The 19,576-nt window shown below is 43.7% G+C and overlaps 1 protein-coding gene across 1 annotated transcript; it reads right to left on the reverse strand.

Moving 5' to 3' along the window:
• Positions 1-6,482: 6,482 nt before the first annotated feature.
• On the reverse strand, positions 6,483-14,795 carry ARL13A (ADP ribosylation factor like GTPase 13A). The gene is made up of 8 exons (XM_032390021.1): positions 14,737-14,795; positions 14,281-14,351; positions 9,211-9,460; positions 8,376-8,481; positions 7,649-7,836; positions 6,932-7,022; positions 6,655-6,835; positions 6,483-6,544 (listed from the first exon to the last, which is right to left on the reverse strand). Exons 1-8 carry the CDS (start codon positions 14,793-14,795, stop codon positions 6,483-6,485), a joined length of 1,008 nt encoding a protein of 335 aa, XP_032245912.1.
• Positions 14,796-19,576: the final 4,781 nt, after the last annotated feature.

The following is a 19,576-nucleotide window of genomic DNA, read 5'->3' on the forward strand; positions in this document are numbered from 1 at the left end:
ACTCCTGTTATCAGCTAAAAGGCAGGTGTTTCTGTAACCTTAGTGTGACCAGATGACAATTTCAAAAGGGGTTGGCGGAGGGGGAGTGGAGTCTAAAAGGACTGTGGCACTCTTTGTTCTCTTAGGTTCTTTAGGGATGAACCCTTCTATGTATGTTTTTCATAGCTGTGATCAGCATGTGTACAGGCTGTTTTCTGTTTTGCTGCTTTCATTTAACATTATTTTACATTCTGCTTCCCACTTGTGCAGCGTACGTAATTGTCATCTTTAATGGCCGGGTAACATTCCGTTGTATTGAATGGCATGATAGTTCTTAGGACTGGGCTCCTTTCTCTAAGCAGATATAAAAGGCTTGCTGTTTCTTAGCACCAGAGGTCTATTTTAGTTCCTGGAAGTGGAGACTAGCATGAGCGTGGGATGGCGTGGGATCCTTGAATCATCCTCACACAGCACATTTTGAGTGCTTTGTTAACATCACTCTGCCCACCACCTGACAGCAGAGCCTCCTGGGCTCTCTGGCCCCAAGCCGTGCACTTCAGAGGCATAGGGATGGAAGTACAAGCCCCTGACCCCCACGACCCCCAGCTCGTGCTATCTCCGTGCCAACAGCAAGAAGTTCTTGCTGCTTTCTCACTCACCTGGGTTCCCTCCACCTGCATTTCACATAGAGATACAAGAGAAAAGGCACGGAGAGTGGGAGGGTGGATTATTATAGCTAAAGAAGTAAGGCACCGGTCGGGGGTGCCATGGCTAAAGTTCTTCGAGGCACCCCTGTGAAAAATGAAGTAGGATGTGGGGATGGTTTCCAGGCCTGGCAAGCTGGGCCATAGCCCTCACTCTCTACACCCCTTCCTGTCAGAAATCCCAGGTTTGGGCATCCAGTAAAGGGTTAAAAGGGATGCGCAACAAAGCAGGTGAGTCCAGGCGTGACCTCTACCCCACCCATGGCCAGTGGCATTTTATGGTTAAGAATTCTAGTTGGCAGAATTCTCCTGAGAAGAGTGTTCTATTCAGTGCGCTTCGTTAGGTCTCACTAGTAGCAACTGCCTTGAAAATGAGTGATTCTAATTGGTTCCTGGGAGGAAAGAGTGATATTCAAAACACAACTCGTATGGTCCAAGCACCAAACACTCAAACAGTCAGGGATTTATAGCTATGTTAGCTTCTACTGGTTTCCATGCCCTAATCCTAATTGATCACTGTTCTTTCTTAACTCTTACTGTGTACTCATTATATGACCTGTGTTCTGCAGATCACACCAGATACCAGTACTGCTGACAGGTCCTCCAGGCAGGTAGAAACAACATATAAATGGAGAGTGGTGAGTAGATGCCAGGAGTTGAAAACCATTCCAAACAGAGGGACTCCCTCTATCCCTGCATATTGAATTCTCTAGTCAGAAAACCCAGGCCTGTCCTGCAAGACAAAATGGACAAGTACTCAGAGCCATATGGGCCTTGTTGAATGATGGACCAGGGTCTTTTGCTCACAAAGTGCCTCTGACAAGGAGCTAAGCTTTAAAAGTCCTAGAGGAGGGAGGCCAAGACCTTGACAATGAAAGGAGAGAAATTCCCAAGGCAACCACTTGCCTGAAAGAAAATTTGCCCCTGAGGGTCAAGAAACTATCCTTAATCTAGGTCTTGGGCTGCTATGCTGAGACATGGATTTGTAAGACCTCTTTGGCAGATTTAAAATTTTCAAAGACAAGGATATGGGAGGCAGTGGTTAGCAGTGGTTATATAGTCACCCTAAATTCTCCATGCTCTTTTTTTTATTGTTATGTTAATCACCATACATTACATCATTAGTTTTTGATATAGTGTTCCATGATTCATTGTTTGCAGATAACACCCAGTGCTCCACTCAGTACATGCCCTCTTTAATACCCATCACCAGGCTAACCCATCCCCTCACCCCCTCCCCTCTAGAACCCTCAGTTTGTTTCTCAGAGTCCATAGTCTCTCATGGTTCGTCTCCCCCTCTGATTCCCCCCCTTCATTTTTCCCTTCCTGCTATCTTCTTCTTCTTCTTTTTTTTAACATATAATGTATTATTTGTTTCAGAGGTACAGATCTGTGATTCAACAGTCTTGCACAATTCACAGCGCTCACCATAGCACATACCCTCCCCAATGTCTATCACCCAGCAGCCCCATCCCTCCCACCCCCCACCACTCCATGCTCTTTTTACATTAGAATCCAAGGCATCTCTCTTTGGGTTGTCCTTTACAGAAAAGAGGATCACTTTCCCAGAAGGGGGTGTGTAGCTGTCTAATGATCTAAGCTTCTCCCCTAATCATAATAATAGTAGCTAACATTTAATGAGCTACTTAATATGTGCCAGGCACTATGCTAAGAATTTTTATATGGATTTTCCCCTTTGATCCTGCCAACAACTCTGTGAGGTAGGTACTCTTATTTCTGTCTTCACTGGGGGAAATTGCCAGGGTTACCCAGCTTGATATGGGATTTGGAAAGTACAGTAACAGCCTGCAGCAACAAAATTAAGATTCACTCAAAAAATAAAGAGAGGTATGCAGGCTGTATTTGGGGGTATTCTTTAAATAACTCTGTGATTGATGGATTCTATGTAGGAAAAATTTGGTTGACGCTCAGGAACACGTACATTGTACAAAGGGAAGTGGGCCAATATACTGAAATGCGGTTTTATCAGGTTGTTTCAACTTAAATTCCCCAACTTGCCCACATTTATAGGTAGCACTCCCACCCCCTTTTAACCACACTTCCCTCTTGGCTGGGAAAGTATGCCTGCCTCATAAACATACATGCCGTAGAGACAAATGTGGATGATCCAGTTTTCTTAAGACGAGTTTGTTGAATTACATTTCCTGTTTGATAAAACTCTTCTTCAGTAGAGGTATTTGCTGAATCCCTGGGTGAGAATGATTGTCAACAGAATTCTCCAGTAACATTTATTAGGCAAATTGGAAGAAAGTAGGTGGGTCAAGAGTGGCCAGGGAAGATCCAAGGAGGAAGCAGTATTTTGGGACAGGAAAGATACCATACGGGCTCGGGCACACAGAAGATGTGGATTTTAAGAGCAGCTCTGTCAGTGATCAGCTATGCAATCTTGGGCAAGTCACTTAACCTCTCTGTACCCCAAACTTCTCATCTATTTGACAACTGAGGTTGGACTAGAGGCTCTGTAAGTTTACTTCCAGCTCCATGACTAATAGGCTGAGCCTCAGTCAGAGTTCTATCCAACATCCACAAGTAGGGGCCGCCTGGGTGGCTCAGTCAGTTGGGTGTCTGCCTTTCACTCAGGTCATGATCTTGGGGTCCTGGGATCGAGCCCTGTGTGGGGTTCCCTGCTCAGCGGGGAGTCTGCTTCTTTCCCTCTCCCTCTGCCCCCCCCCACTCATGCTCTCTCTCTCAAATAAATAAATAAAATCTTTAAAAAAAAGATCCAGAAGGTGTCTTGGGTAGTTCTTTTGGAGATAAGGCCGTGCGTAATGCATAATAGCAAATGATGCAGCCTTAGTGTCAGACCCTCTAGATGGGGTTGTAAGACTGATCATTCAGTGCGAGGTTTCTATCCCTCAGAAACAATTAGGGGCTAGTTGGCTTATCTTGACTGGTGAGGCAATATAAGGTAGGAGTTAAGAGCATGAGTTCTGGAGTTGGACCTTAGTTTGAAAACTGGTTCGCCACTTCCTCATCGGTGTCCCGGGACAAATGATTTGACCTCTCTGAATGTTAGTTTCTGCTTCTGTAAATGATGACAATAGTACCGACCTCATAGCTTGTGAAGAAGAAAGGCAATTGTAGGTACAGCACTTAGCCCAGCACCTGGCCAGACAGAAGGACTCAGTCACCCGAGTCTGCTACAACTATTGGTGTGCTTGTCCCTATCAATGTAATTCTCCTGACTCGGGCATGGCTACACTTCAGCACTTTCCTGGATGTAAGCTTTCTCTTTCTGCATGGAGTCTGAGAAAAGCATAGGCAGATCTTTCTGGCCTGCTGCCAGCTCTAGAGTCCGATCTGGATTCAACTCCCTGCTCTGCTTCTTAACAGGGTGCGGGACCTTGGGCAAGTTGTTTAACTTGTCTGCTCCATGGCTCCCTCATTTGGGAAAATGCAGGAGGGGATACCGCCCACCCTTAAGGGTTGTTGTGAATAAGATCATGAATGTGAAGAACTTAGGCCTGTACCTAGGCCTGACGTCCAGAAGGCACCCGATACATGTGGTGAAAGTAATAGTCGTAGTAATAGTAAATACTACCCTCACCCTCCATGGGATGGAGGGTTGAATGTGTTCAAGCTCCTACAGTTTTTTGTTTGTTTTTTGTGTTTTTTTGAAGATTTAATTTATTTCTTTGACAGAGAGAGACACAGTGAGAGAGGGAACACAGCAGGGGGAGTGGGAGAGAGAGAAGCAGGCTTCCCACTGAGCAGGGAGGCCGATATGGGGCTCGATCCCAGGATCCTGGGATCATGACCTGAGCCGAAGGCAGATGCTTAATGACTGAGCCACCCAGGCGCCCCGCTTCTACAGTTTTTGCAGACCTAACCAAAGTGTTGGAAGAGGCGGCAATTGCCATTTCTTGGAGCGGTAGCAAGGGAATTGTAGCCAGGCTTCGCAGACCGTTGGTGGGAATTTAAAACCGAGTTTTTGGGGTTTTTTTTTCGGAGGCATGACTAAAAACGATTCAGCAGGGCACAGTTCTCAACAGCGAAGTTCTGTTTATTTCTGCCAGTGCCCTTACACCCAAGAACCTCGGGGGTGGGGGGGAACGTAATTCCAACCTGACCCTTTATTTCTAAGGCTCGATTTCAGTTGGTCACCCGTGACAAATTGTTCGCGGGCTGCATGAGGAGCATCCAGGTGCAGAGACGTAACGTCTCTGTTCTTTGCCAAAGGTCATCTTCGTTCTCAAATGGCTGCCACCTAACTTTTCTTGAGCCTCTTGGGGCAGGTATAAGCTTCATTTGATGGCTAGAGTGCAGATGTGTAGAAACAGTGGGAGTCCACAGGGATGTGATGTTAGAGTAGGTGGACTTGTAGGTAGGAGAGACTTTAGAAGTATTAGCAAATAGAAATGAAAAAAAAAACAAAACAAAACTGAGCGGTCCTGATGGTTCTAGAGATGAGCCCATTTACTGAGGGAAGAAGGATAGGAGATGGTTTCTTTGGACTTCCCTCCATTTTTCTCTTTAGTACTCTGTTAAAAGTCTAACAAGAGAAAGAAAACAGCCAGTCACTGCAAAGTGAAGCTAAGCACCAGGTTTCCTGTCCTTTCCAGATCACTCCCGGTTGGGAGGGTGTTGGCCCCTACACCCAAGGGGGCGTAGACTGCACCCCTCCAGACACCTGCCCTCATACTTTCAGTCTTGCTCTCTTCCCTCTCCCCTTCATATAAGGAATACTAACCACAGGATCCAAAGGCTTCTTCACAAGGATTTTCCAGTAACATCTCTTCTGTGTCCCATGTCTCCAGTTTTTTTTTTGCCTTGGGTTCTGAGGTTATAGAAATGAAAAATGGATTTCAGTTTTGGACAGAGATTTAGGGGTAGTTCCTGACATCTAGAAAAACACTTCCTCTGCTCTTCTACCAGATTTCTTCCACTCAGCTCTCATCCTCACCCCTCGTCCCCAGAGCAGTGCCTCTCTCCTCCTCAGTGGCCCTGGTCAAGGCTAGGCCCCTCCATATAGGTATAACAATCCAAGGCTCTGGGGTGGCCTGAAGGGCTAGATTCCTTGGAGAGCAGAGGTGACATAATATTGACAGTTGACCATCACGGACAGTGGGGTCCCAAGGAACACTGAGAAGGAGTGGCCATTAACAACAATGGGCCCTCAAGGTCTCATAGCTTTAAAAAAAAAAAAATGCCTTTATTGTATTGGGAGAGATTGTGTATGCTTATTATAAAAACTAGAATTTCCAAAAAACCAAACATCCAAAGAAAGTCACCTAGGCCTTTTACTTCTCAAAATCACCTAGTATCTCACCCCTGGAGAAAACCACTGCTGTTTTGGTGATTTCCCTTCAGATATTCTGTGCATGTATACACGTCACGCTGAACATGCTAGACTCTGATTTACCATTTTCTCTAACAAAATATCAGGCTGTGGAAAACTTTCCATGTCAGTAAATATAAGTCAACCTTATCCCTTTTAATGTCTGCATAGTATTCCATTGTATGAATGCACCAAAATTTATTTAGCTGTTCCCCATTATTAGTCCTTTAGCTTGTTTCCAACTTTTAGCTGTTGTACACAATATTGGGTTTCCACGTTTTAATTTTTTTGATTTTTTAAATTGTGAGTTTTTAAATTTTGATTTTTTATTAACATATAATGTATTATTTGTTTCAGGGGTACAGGTCTGTGATTCATCAGCCTCACACAATTCACAGTGCTCACCATAGCATATACCCTCTCCAATGTCCATCACCCAGCCACCCCACCCCTCCCACCCAGTGTCAGCCAGTGCTGGGGTGCTGGGGCATCATACTGGGCTACCAGAGGGTAGTCCCCAAGTACTCTCCCTGTACTTCACCTGCTTCTTCTAACCACCAACCTTAGTATGAGAAAAGAGTTTCAGACTCAAAATAGGAATACTCTTTGATAAATTGTGAGAGAAGGTCTATATATCTTTTCTTTTCTGGCTGACCACTGGCCCATCATTACCTTCAAAAAGATCATCATTGACAAATGGAGCTGGGGGCTGCAAGTCATCACTTTGATTGTAGCAAAGCTCAGTAGTGTTCCAAGTTCTATTTCCGCCAGAACATTCACCCTCCTCCATGGGTTCATCTAAAGCAAACGTTACTGATATATTCTTTTTGGGCCTTAATCTTAAATCTTCTTTCTGTACAGCAAGAAGATGGAGAAAAAAAAAAAAAGTTGGTGCTCCGACAGTTCAGGGATTGGTCGCTGGGGCGGCAACATTTAAAGAGCCACTTACCTGTAGGATTGGCTTTAGGGGTCTAGCTTCCACTGAGCGTTGTCCTAGATGCTGTCTTTTTTCTTTGGACATTCCCAGCCTGGTAGCAAAGCTGGGGAAGAGAGGAAAGACAAAGCAGTAGTGAAAATAAATACACTTCAGGCTCCTTAATTGAATGTAGCTATTACCCCATCCCTGTCGTATGCCTTTGGACCTTGAAAGGGATGACAGAGCAAGAGGACATTTAGGTCTTTTAGTCCTCAAAACCTTAATCAACTCCTGTTTTCTTTTTTTTCCTTTTTCTTCTTCTTTTCCATACTCCTGTTCTCTCTCATCTTTCCTAATTAATGGGAGGAACAGAGAACCAAAAGCAGAGAATGTAGGGTAGCTTTAAGACTTTTCGCCATAAAATGTCTCCAATCAGCTTAAGGGGCTCCTGTTTCTGTGCGCCTCTGTGTGGCAAACCAGGCAACAGAAACCCTGTTTTGGAGAAGCTCTAATACGGATAGGTTTGGCTTTACCTTTCTACAACTCATCCCACTAACATGAGGGGAGGGTAGGCCTAACAATGTTGGAATGTTCATGGTCGTTGCCCTAGCCCCATTTGGGCCAACTGATCTTGAGACACTTGCTCAGCACTGCACAGAATCCAAACACCACCCAGACCTCCCTGCATATGTTGAAGATTGACTCCTGCATCTCTTCTTCATAGTACACCTAATAGAGGCAGCTCAGTACCTGTCTGATGAGCATCTTTCCCCAGAGCCTCTGGTGCCCTTGGAGGTTGGGATGCTCGAGGTGAGAGGCTGTTGGCGAGTACACAGCTCTTCGTATTTATCCCCAATGGCAGCTAATAGCCAGCGCAGCCCTTCGATTATGGGCTGATGGTTCCTTCTTTGGGGGTTTTTGATAGCTGAACAGGGTTCCTGTGACAAAAAGAGAAGAGAAGGCTCTAGCCCACAGGACTGGAACCCTCGATGCCCAAAGTCCCAGTTATTCTTGGCCAAGAGCAGAGGTACACTGAAGCTCTGCTATGCCTAGAGAGGCTCTCAGACTTCCCAGGAGACACCCAGCGCTCACTCCTGAGAAGGAAGACGAAAGACAAAAGTTAAGGTCCTTTAAAAAAGTGATTGTGGTGTCGTGTCCCAGATGTGTGACCTTGGGCAAGTCACTCATAGCCTCTGAGCCTTAGCTTTCTTATCCATAAAATGAGGATGTTGAAACTTCTAATTGTACAGAGCTATTTTGAAGGCCTAATGAGAAAACAGATGTGAAAGTGTTATAAGAATGTGTTATTTACTGTCAGCGTTGAGTCAGAAATCATCACTGTAGATGTTGCCTGTGGGGGAGAGGCTTTGCCTGAGACCTGGCAGATGAGGCTGATTATGGAATGGGCCAAGGGATACATCAGCTGGGCTCGAGAGGGTGAGGGTGAGGGAGGGGAGGAAGGGGGGTTGATACTTACCACTCGGCACAGGGACTTGTTCTCATTCACTAGCCTTTCTAGGAGTAGATATTCAATAATATCACAAGGTTGGAGGGCATCCTTCTTGTCTTGTTTGTTTGCCAGGCTAGAGCAGGACATAGGAGAGGGGGAGGGAAGAGAAAAGGAAGAGTGTAACAGAAATAGAGGCCAAGGGCAAGCAAAGAAGGGAAAGAGGAGGGAAAGAAGGGAAAGAGGACCAATCTAGTATAACTACTACATATCCAGGAACTAGCTTTAAAAACATAACCGATGGGATGAGGCAGAAATATTTCTAGCCAACTCTCAGTGGAGGAAAGAAGAGGACAGATACTTTGAATTCAAGATAATCTCCAGGCCTCGTTTCTCACTTTCTCTACGCTATGCCATCAAACTTGAATTAGAATTGCTAACCAGGATATGAACAGATTTGGAGTTTTTACACACTCTCCCAACCTCTGTTCGGGCTTGAGTTGGGGGTACTAATGAGGAATGAAAAAAGCAAATAGGGAGTGGGGGAAGGATGAGGATTGATGGGCCACCGGAATTATCACCCTGGAATGAATGCTAGTTACATGACCCTTGGGTAGTTTGCCAAAGGAGGAGTCCACTGGCATCAATTATACAAAATAGGGCTTGTTTTCTGCCACCTTCTCAGGGTCAGAGACTGAAAGTGGCTTTTGAAAACCGCCCCCAGAGGACTGGACCACTTACCCTCACTGAGCTGAAGGGAAGAGGAGGTCAAGCTGGGTGTGACAAAGGGGCCACCCTTCCTCTGCCTACTTCTCTTCTGAAGGTACATGGGAAGGGGCAATTGGGCACAAAAGCAGAGCCTTACAATAGGATAGGTTTCCCTGCCACTCTTTTATCAGACAGCAGATGTGTCAAGATGATCTTCACTTCCTGCATACGTCCTAAGTCACTGGAATCCAGGACAAAAACAAGTCCGTGTGCCTGTGCGTAGTAGTTCGGCCAGATTTCTCGGCCCTTCATGTCTCCATTCAGGTCATAGATGGAAACTTCATACTCATCCAGCAAGAGCGTAGTCAGTTCAGATTTCATACAATTATCCATCCTACTGGGAAGTACTGGGCATAGGGGAAGAGAGGAGAAGCAACCACAAAGCAGGGGTTAGGTGTAAGAATGTGTTAAACAACAATCTGAACCTTGACCAGAGCCTGCCCTGAGGAATCCAACTGAGGCATCTTGCCATCCTGCTCACACTCACGGATTCATATTCCTCAACCAGCACTCTGTCATGCTACCCTTTCCTGGCTCAGTAACCTTCAGTGAGTGCCCACTGCTCGCAGGATAGAATACTGACTCCTTTGCCTCCTAACCTGCCAGACCTGACTGGTGTCCACAGAGCTCCTGGTACACACCCAGTTTCTTCCTCCCTCTGCTCCTTGGCTCGTGTTCCTCCCATGCCACAAGAATGCCATGCTCTGTCTTGCCCTGGGCCTTCACAAGATGCTATTTCCCACTGCTTAGAACACTCTTCCACTACTCTGTTTGCTTAATGTCTTTTTGAAAATATATCAGTTTAGATCTTGTTTCCTCTAGGGAGTTTTCCCTAACTCACACCACCATCCCCCAGTCTGGACAAGGTGCCTTTCTTCCGGGCTTACCACTCACAGCACATATTAGTGTTATAAATTCTATGATTTTGTTATCTGAGTTACAAGCTACAACAGGACAGGAACCCTTTCAGTTCTAGTCACCATTGTATCTGTGAGCACACAGCTGGCATAACAAATATTTGTGGAATGAATGAATGAATGAACAAGAGGCCCTTCTCTCCCACCCTTTCTTCAAGGTCCAGCTCAAATACCACTTTTTTTTTAGGAAGCCTCTCTGACCTGTCCAGTTCTCATTTCTCTCTCTCTCTCATTGAGCACGTGGTCTAGTGAACTGGTTCTTAACCTCATTCTGTGCGTGTCCTGTCTTCCCAACTAAAATGTAAGCTCTGTCAGGGAGGGGCTCTGCATTACCTTACGTGTAGTAGGTGTTCAACAAATGTTTATGGTGTCTGTTACTGTGGATGAAAGTATGAAGTCCTCTTCCTCATATTTCCTCCAAGAAACCATTCCAAACTCAGATATGTTTACCATTTCAAGGCTATGGCCAGAGCATAGAATCCCATAGAGCATTCCATGCCTCTTTCAGGTCCCATAGAAATGCAGTTCAAAATGGCAGTTTAATACACATTTCAGTCTTTTGAACGGAGAGTCCTAGCCTGGCTCTCTCCCCACATTAGTAGTAAAATGGTTTTATAGATTCTCTACACTCATACCTGGCAGTTTTAACACCAGAATCCATAGCTTCTTATTTATATATAGCCTTAGATCTACCTATGACATTTTCCATGGGATTGCCAGAATGAGTCATTTAGTTGAGAAGTTAGTAAGATGCTTTCAAATCTTTGAAAATGTATGATTATATACACATTTACATGTATGTGTGTGTATAATATATATATTATTACATTTTAATGTGATCTTATAACTCCTGTTTTCATGTTAGTCAATGATCTTTTTTAATTATAGTTTTCAGATAACATATAATTTTCAGTCACAACTTTGATGTGATATTTGCTATGTCTGTATTGGGCTACTTAAAAATAGTGAGTAAATAGGTTGAAACTCCATAGGTAATTTTTAAATCTTGTTTCCTGCATCCAGGTAAGCTTTATATTATTTTTTCCCTGTCAGAGCAAAATATTTTCCCTAGTTTTTTTTCTTTGTACTTGAAACCTTACCAGTCCCTTCAATAATGCAATCTATTGTTGGTGAACCTTAGAAGCCATGAGAAGTGGTTTCCTGATATTTTTTTTTTTAAAGATTTTATTTATTTATTTGAGAGAGAGAGTGAGAGAGAGAGAGCACAAGAGGGGGGAGCGGGAGAGGGAGAAGCAGACTCCCTGCTGAGCAGGGAGCCCGATGCGGGACTCGATCCCAGGACTCCAGGATCATGACCTGAGCCGAAGGCAGTCGCTTAACCAACTGAGCCACCCAGGCGCCCTGTTTCCTGATATTTTACATTTCTCTTATTTCCGCTATTAATTTCTAAACTCCCTGAGGACAGGTACTGAGTCTAATTTATCTCTCCATGCCTAGCATAGTGTTTCATAAAGCACAGGCTGGGGACTCTCTGATTCAGAGATACACGGAGGTGATCGTTAAGTTCTACTTTATACCAAATGAATCAGAACCTCTATGTTTGGGACCCAAGCATTCGTATGTTTAACAAACTCCTAGTTAAGAAAATCCCCAGGTGATTTTTCTGCACTTTTAAGCTTGAGACTTACTGCCTTAGAAAGCAATCAAACTCATGCTTGTTGTGCCTCAGCATCATCTGGTGCTCTTAAGATTTCGAATCTGTGGGCCCACCCAGACCAAAGTATCTGAACCTCCAGGCACCTGGGTCAGTAGGTGTGAAATCCCCCCAGGTGATTCTGAGTTTTGGCTCTCAGTACTCACTGTGCGCGAGGATCACCTGTGGAGCTTTTAAACCCTATGACACCAGGCCTCGTTCTTTGAAGGTTTGATGCCATAGATCTGGGGTGGGGCTTAAGCATCTTTTTTTGTTTTTTTTTTTTAAAGCTCCCTAGGTAACTGAAATGTATAGCTGGATTTGAGAGGCACTGCTCTAAATGCCCTCATTTAGGGCAGCTGCTTGTTCTCATGTTTGGGTTTCTTGCCCCACGGGATCATGACAGGCAAAACAGTTACAGTGAATGGTGTCATTGACAATAATGGCTAATGTCCCCCAAAATATTTTATAGCTGGCATCTTCATATGTTCACACAAGTTAGAACTTGTAGATTGGAATTTCCTTCCTAGGTTATTTTCTGTTCTTGGCAATCATAAACATCTGTAGGAGCAGGGGAGGCGAGCTATTGCATTTTGGGTACAGAGCCACCTACTAGATTGACTCTGGTTGTCCTGCATGGCCAAAGATGAGACAGCCTTCAGATTGTGACATCAGTGGCACTTTGCTTCTTGACCATTCAAAACTATTCTCTGAACGAAGTCACAACCATACACCTATTGGTTTATGAATCAGCCCCAGGTTAGTCACCAAGCACAAGGCAAGTTATATAGTAACACATTAAACAGATGAGAGGCTCTCTCCTCTAGGAATTAGAATAAAAAGCAGGCACTGTTCTCATAGACAAAATAGCACATGGCAAATTGCAGATGAAAGCTTCCCAAAGCTGGCTGGCCATCAGAAACACCTGGGGAGTTTTTAAAAGATAGATTCCCAGGCCCCACCCAGAGTGGGTGGGAATCTCGGGGTGGGGCTGTGTTGGGGCTCTAAAAATTATCCCCACTTTCATCAGTAATCCTGTGATTTATCTTAGCTCCTTGATTTTCCTGCTACTCCTTGCCTTTTTACCATTTCTGCCTATCAGAGAACTGGGAGAGGCAGGGAGTCAAGTTTGCTGCCTATAAGGGGAAAGGACGGGGGATGGAGAAGTTGTAAAGAGGCAGTATGTTGCCTGAGGAGAATGGGGGAGAATAGTCATTCCACAAATATTTGAGTACCTGCCCGAGGGTACTAAAAGTACAGAGACTAAAGCTACAGAGCTGAAAAGATCTATTACTTCTCAAGGGTCTCACAGTCTAGGGGATGTACTTGCTATTGTACAGTGATGTTGTGATAAGTGCAAGATAGAGGGAGGCACAGAATAGAGCGGGAGCTGAGGAAGGAGGCACTGGGAATTAGGGATGGCCCAGGTCGAGCTGGGGTCAAACTTAGGCTTGTGTCTCAGGGCATTTGATTAAGCAGTTAAATAGTGAAGTGGATGAATTGATAGGTCATGAGACAGCATGTACAGAGTGTGGGCATGTGAACTAGACTGCTATGATCACAGAGGAGTGGCAAATAATGTGTTTTGGCTTTATCAGGGGGCAATATGCAGAGGGCATGGGAAAAGGAAGCTGGAGGTGAAATCAAGGGCCAAATCATGGAGGACCTTGTATGCTGCTGGGGAATTTACATTTTGTTTTGATGATAAAGGGGAGGCTTTGGTTTTGAGCAGGGAAGTGCCATGATCATATTTTTGCATTAGATCCTTCAGGCAACTGTGTGGATTGAATACTGGGGTGGGGGGTCGACTAGAGATGGCAAGATCAGCCAGCAGGCAGTCACTGTAGTGCAAGGAAATTGATGCAGGCTTCAAGTAAACAAGTGGCAGAGGAGACGGGTGAGCCCTTTCCTGTACTTTGCTGAGGGCCCAGGTAATATCAAGCTCAGCAACATCGTCATACCCCTTCTTTTATTTTATAAACTTCAATGGAGGGCAGCCTATGCTGGGCTCCCTGGTTGGCTGGCCAGCAGTTAGATGGGTCTTCACAACTAGAATAGTAGCTCCCTGAAATTCTGTGTAACTGTTGCTTGAAATGTCAAGGTATTAAACTGGGGATCTGGTATTAAGCTTGCATGTCTCTGAACTGACAACATTTCTCAAGCTCCAACCCTCTATATTAACTGTCACGGAGAGTTTCATGTTATTAAACTTCTTCGTCATCCCACACTTGTCTCTCTTATCTAGACCAAATTCCACTTTAATTGAGTTCTGAAACTAGACACCTTTTTCAACCTGCTATCCTTTATAATTGACTACAGTACTTTACATAGTTTGAGCTCATTCATACTGACACTATGAGAGGACCTTCAATTAGGACGTCTTGTAAAGGGAGAGGTGACAGACATTACATAAACAGGCTGATAATACCCAAGGAGAGGAGTGTGTGTGTGTGTGTGTGTGTGTGTTGGGAAGTGTTTATCTTCAAAAGAGGGAACCTGAGGGTCATGAAGTAAGGCTAGGACGGAATGATTATTTCATTGGTCCCTGGGGCCCATGGGAGACCTAAACCAGTATCTAATGCTCTTAATTCCTTACATCTTTGGAAAGCCTCCACAAGAACAGTTTTGCCCGAGTTGTCCAAACCAATGATAATGATGGTCACATTCCTGGAAATAGAAAAGAAAAATGAGCCAAAGCCTTATAAAGCACTGTTAGTTAGTTCTTGGGATAAACAAAGAATTCTATTCTTCGTTGACGTTTGAGGCTCTGCCTGCAGGAATCCCAATGCATGTACCGTAAAAAGCACAGCCAATGTGGTAGAAAGTGGTATGGGAACCCCTTCTTAAAGGCTTCAAGGATGCATTTCTTCCCTGATTTACTTGCCTTGTAGAATTGGCCATCTGCCCCCCAACCTTGCCTCCAATCTTGCAGACATTGCTTAATCACTCTCCCTCACAATGTATATCATGAAGATTCGTCCCTTGAGGGACTTTGGGCAGATACATTGGAGGAAATGGTGGACTATGTCTAGAGAAATAATTGCAATATTACCTTCGTGTCTCTTCAGTTGTCTTTAGCCGAGACCAGCAGGAGGTCAGCAGCCGGAACATGATTCAACTTGGTTCTTTAATATTAAGGGAAACAAAGGAATGAGAAACCACCCCCGTTATTAACACTGAACCTAAGTCAGCTTATCACACAGGTGCTGATAAACAAAGCCTGAAGTCAGAAGTCCATAACTTCATGCTATCCAACCTTGTCTCTAAATGTCATAGAGGGAAAAACTGGTAATTCTCAAGTCCACTGGAAGGTACCTGCAAAGTGGGGGGATTTCTTATTAAAGCAACCCACCACGGGCATGATAACATCAGCTGTGGCCTGTCCTTTCAGCCATAGTTCATCCCTGTTAGGAATATCTTCATTCACTCCTGGGTGGGGGTGGGGCATGCAACAAAACCTTGGAGAAGAACCAGATTAGATTTTAAGAAGGACCTAATGGGAGACCTAAGTAACAGCTACCCATTGGGCTTGGTTCTTTTATTGCTTCAAAAATGTGTGTATTGGTGACCCACTGTCATAGATTACATACAATTTCTAGAGCTGTAAGGGACTTTAGAGATCACCTAGTCTAATAGATTTCAAACATCAGTCCAGGGGCCCCACTCCCAAAGATTCTAGGGAGCTGCATAAGCACCCCCAGGTGATTTCAAAATGCAGCCGTCTTTGGAAGTGATCACCTAAGTAAAAAGGGCAATTTAGACAATCACTTCAATGTTTCTTCATGTTGTAGCGTGTATTAGTATTTTGTTCCTTTTTCTGGTTGAATAATATTCCCTTGTGTGGATATACCATAGTTTATCCATTCACCAGTTGATGGACATTTGGATTACTTCTACTTTTTGGTTCATATGAATAATGCTGCTATAAACATTTGCATACAAGTTTCTGTAGGGACATGTGTTTTCAGTTTTCTTGGGTATATACCTAGGAGTGTAATTGCTGAGTCATATGATAACTCTATGTCTAACCTTTTGAGGAAGTGCCAGACTGTTTTCCAAAGTGGCTGCAACGTTTTACACTCCCACCAGCAGTGCAGGAGGGTTCCAATTTCTCCACATCCTCACCAACACTTGTTGTTGTCTTTTTTTTTTTTTTAAAGATTTTATTTGACAGAGAGAGACACAACGAGAGAGGGAACACAAGCAGGGGAGTGGGAGAGGGAGACGCAGGTTTCCCGCTGAGCGGGGAGCCCGATGCGGGGCTCAATCCCAGGACCCTGGGATCATGACCTGAGCCGAAGGCAGATGCTTAACCACTGAGCCACCCAGGCGCCCCTTGTTGTTGTCTTTTTGTTTATAGCTATCCTAGCGGGTATGAAGTGGTATCTCATTGTGGTTTTGATTTCATTTTCCTAATGACTAATTATATTGGAGCCCAGAGCTGGGGGAAGTTCCGATTGGGTTAGCAAAGCACTTCAACTGATACCTCAGATGGGCTTTGCCTAGCTACCTCATGAGCACAGTGCATGTCCATCTTATCAATGGATAACGTAACAAGGTTCTGCAGAGTCAGTCCCTATTTTGGAGAATTGCCATTCCCAAATAGAGACTCGCAGTTCACAGTATTACTTAGAGTACACTTTATTCCCTAGGAAAATCATTTGGCTCCCCATAAGGACCTCCTGGAGAATGGCTATGGCTTATGCCCCATGAAAAGGAAACCTTATATATGGCCTGTGATTAAATCCAGCCTTATTCCCACTTTGCTCCTGAAGCTGATAAGACCCGGAGCCTGAAACACCAGAGCCTAATTGTCTGGGTTCCATGATAGCCATCTCCCCTTGAGAGGAGGCCAGCAGCAGCTTCATGTCTATGTCCTGATAGTTGGCAGAGCTTCCCAGCTTGATTTCAGGCTCTCTGTATTTGTTAGTGTCACCAAGAAAAGTCAAACTGACATCACACAAGTCTTTCCTCAAGAACTCACTCTAAAGAAGGATAAATAGGATAACAGAGGAGGAAAACAATGGGACTGGGGGGTTACTGGTCCTTTCTTTCATCTCCAGTGTCTCTCCTAGGTATCCTGGGATGAAATAATCTAAATTAAGCCTTCAGATCTCTTTTCTGTAAAATGGAGATAATGATATATTTTGCTTACCTTGAGGTGGTTAATTATTTATCTGATTAGAAGTTGGTTCTTTTTGGATGAAAGACATAAGATGTGTAGAGTAATAGGAAGGTGTATTGAGCTTTCTAGCCTTCTTGCCAGATTAATACAGCTCAGTTGCCTGCTTGTGAAGGGTATGGCAATGGCCTAACAATGGCTGTCAAGGTTCTGACATATCTATGGCAACTACTGCCTGGTTCATAGCAACCAAACCCACACCTTCCTACCTTATATGATTATAGCTAATTACTAAATGAATTTTTAGTCATCATAGTCTTTTTTTTAGTTTACAAAGTATTTATATATATTATACAAAGTGTATATTTATTTATATAGAACTTGGTATGTGCCAGCACTCATTTAAATCCATTATACATATTAACTCATTTAATCCTTATTACAGCATTGACAAAATTAGGGACCGTCATTCCTACTTTTTGGAGATGAGGTTCACAAAGAGGTTAAGTAATTTTCCCAGGGTTACCCAGCTAGTATGTGATAAAGTCAGAATTTGAATCCAGGTGTTCTGGCTTCAGAACTGGGTAGCTCAGCCAGTTAAGCGTCTGCCTTGGGCTCAGGTCATGATCCCGGGGTCCTGGGATCGAGTCCTGTATCGGGCTCCCTGCTTCTTGGGGAGTCTGCTTCTCCCTCTCCCTTTCATTCTCCCTCTGCACTCTCTCGCTCTCTCAAATAAATAAATAAAATCTTTTTCTTTTTCTTTTTTTTTTTTAAATAAAAGAACCTGTATATTAGGTTAAGGATCTCACAGGCTGTGTGAATGAGATGATCTTAGGTACCAAAGAAACTGCCTCTGCTCTGGCCCTCTCTGTCTCTTCTGGCCAAACTGTATCTTACTTATTCTTTTTTTTTTAGTGAACTTTTTAAAAATAAACTTCATTTTTTTAGGATGGTTTTAGATAAACAGAAAAATCACAGAGATACTACAGAGATTTCCCATATACCCTGAACCCAGTTTCCCCTATTCTTAGCATCTTATGCTAGTATGGTACATTTTTTCTTAAAATTAATGAACCACTATTTTTGAATGTCCTTCTTCTGTTCCAAGATCCTGTCTAGAATACCACAGCACATTTCGTTGTCAAGTCTCCTTAGCTCCTCTGGGCTGTGACAGTTGCTAAGATTTTGTTTTTGATGACCTAGACAGGAGTACTGGTCAAGTAGTTTGTAGAATGCTCTTCACTTGGTGTTTGTCTGATATTTTTCTCATGAGTAGACCGGAGTTACATGTTCTTGGGAAGAAAACCACACAAGCAAAGGCCTTTCTCATTACATCATACATATCATGAATACATGCTATCAACATGATGTATTGCTGGTGATGTTGACTTCAATCACCCAGCTGAGGTGGTGTTTGTCAGGTCTCTCCATTGTAAAGTTACTCTCTTCTCCCCTTTCCATACTAGACTCTTTGGAAGAAAGTCACTATGTGCAGCCTACACTTCAGGAATGGGGAGGTATGCTCCACCTCCTTAAAAGTGGAGTATCTACATAAATTATTTGGGATACTTCTGTATGGGAAGTTTGTCTATTTTCACCCGTTTGTTTATTAAATCATTTATTAATACAATATGGATTCATGGGTATTTATTTTATTCTTTGAGTTATAATCCAATACTATTTTATTTTTTTATTTTTGCTCAAATTGTTCCAACTTTGGTACTGGGTGTTCTTTCAATAGACTCCTGTATCCCTCTGATATACCTCCATCTTTGTGTTTTTGTTTGTTTTTTTGAGCACTTCATTACTTTCTGGCACTATCAGATGCTTCAGGCTCATCTTCTGTATTCCTTGCCCTATATAGAATCAGCCATTTCTTTGAGGAGTCCTGGATCCTTTCATTAGAGAATGGTCTTAGAAATCAAGATCTGGGTAGTAGATGTGCTCATTGCTACTGACGTGGTATTGCTTCTAGGCCCTCTCAGACGACAGAGCAAGGAAATGTATGTTTGTATACTAACTTGTATATATACCTGTAAATGTTTATGTGACAATGTTTATGTATATTGAACTAAACATGAGATCGTACTGATGTTTTCAACTCTAACCCATCAACACGTGGATCATTCCAGCCTACTCCCTTGGCTCATCTGTAACCTCCCACCCCGACAATGAGCAACCCAGCTTCCATCATCCATGATCTATTGACTTGATTATTCAATTCCAGTATACATATATAGCAGTATTATAAGTGTTAACTCATGCCTGGGGGGACCTTGATCAGCTAGAGTATAGTGCACTTCCTTTTGCTTTTGCTGTTACAGATTCCACTTATTTGCGAAGTTACTTGGGTCAGTACTTATCCTACTTCCTTCAGTGAAACTGTTTCGTACATTTGTAATACACATACTGCGATAAGTTAATTTTATGTGTTGCCTTGACTGGGCCACGGGATGGATGCCCAAATATTTTGTCAAACATTATTTTTTTAAAAGATTTTATTTATTTGACAGGGAGAGAGAGTACAAGCAGGGGGAGCGGCAGGCAGAGGGAGAGGGAGAAGCAGACTCTCCGCTGAGCAAGGAGCCCGACACGGGACTCAATCCCAGGACCCTGGGATCATGACCTGAGCCGAAGGCAGACACTCAACCGACTGAGCAACCCAGGCGTCCCTGGTCAAACATTATTCTGGGTGTTTCTGTGAGACTGTTTTGGGATGAGATTAACATTTAACTGAGTAAAGCAAATTGTGCTCCCTAATATATAGGCC

The sequence above is a fragment of the Phoca vitulina genome, unplaced genomic scaffold (assembly GCF_004348235.1).
Source record: "Phoca vitulina isolate PV1807 unplaced genomic scaffold, GSC_HSeal_1.0 scaffold57, whole genome shotgun sequence".
Lineage (NCBI taxonomy): Eukaryota > Metazoa > Chordata > Mammalia > Carnivora > Phocidae > Phoca > Phoca vitulina.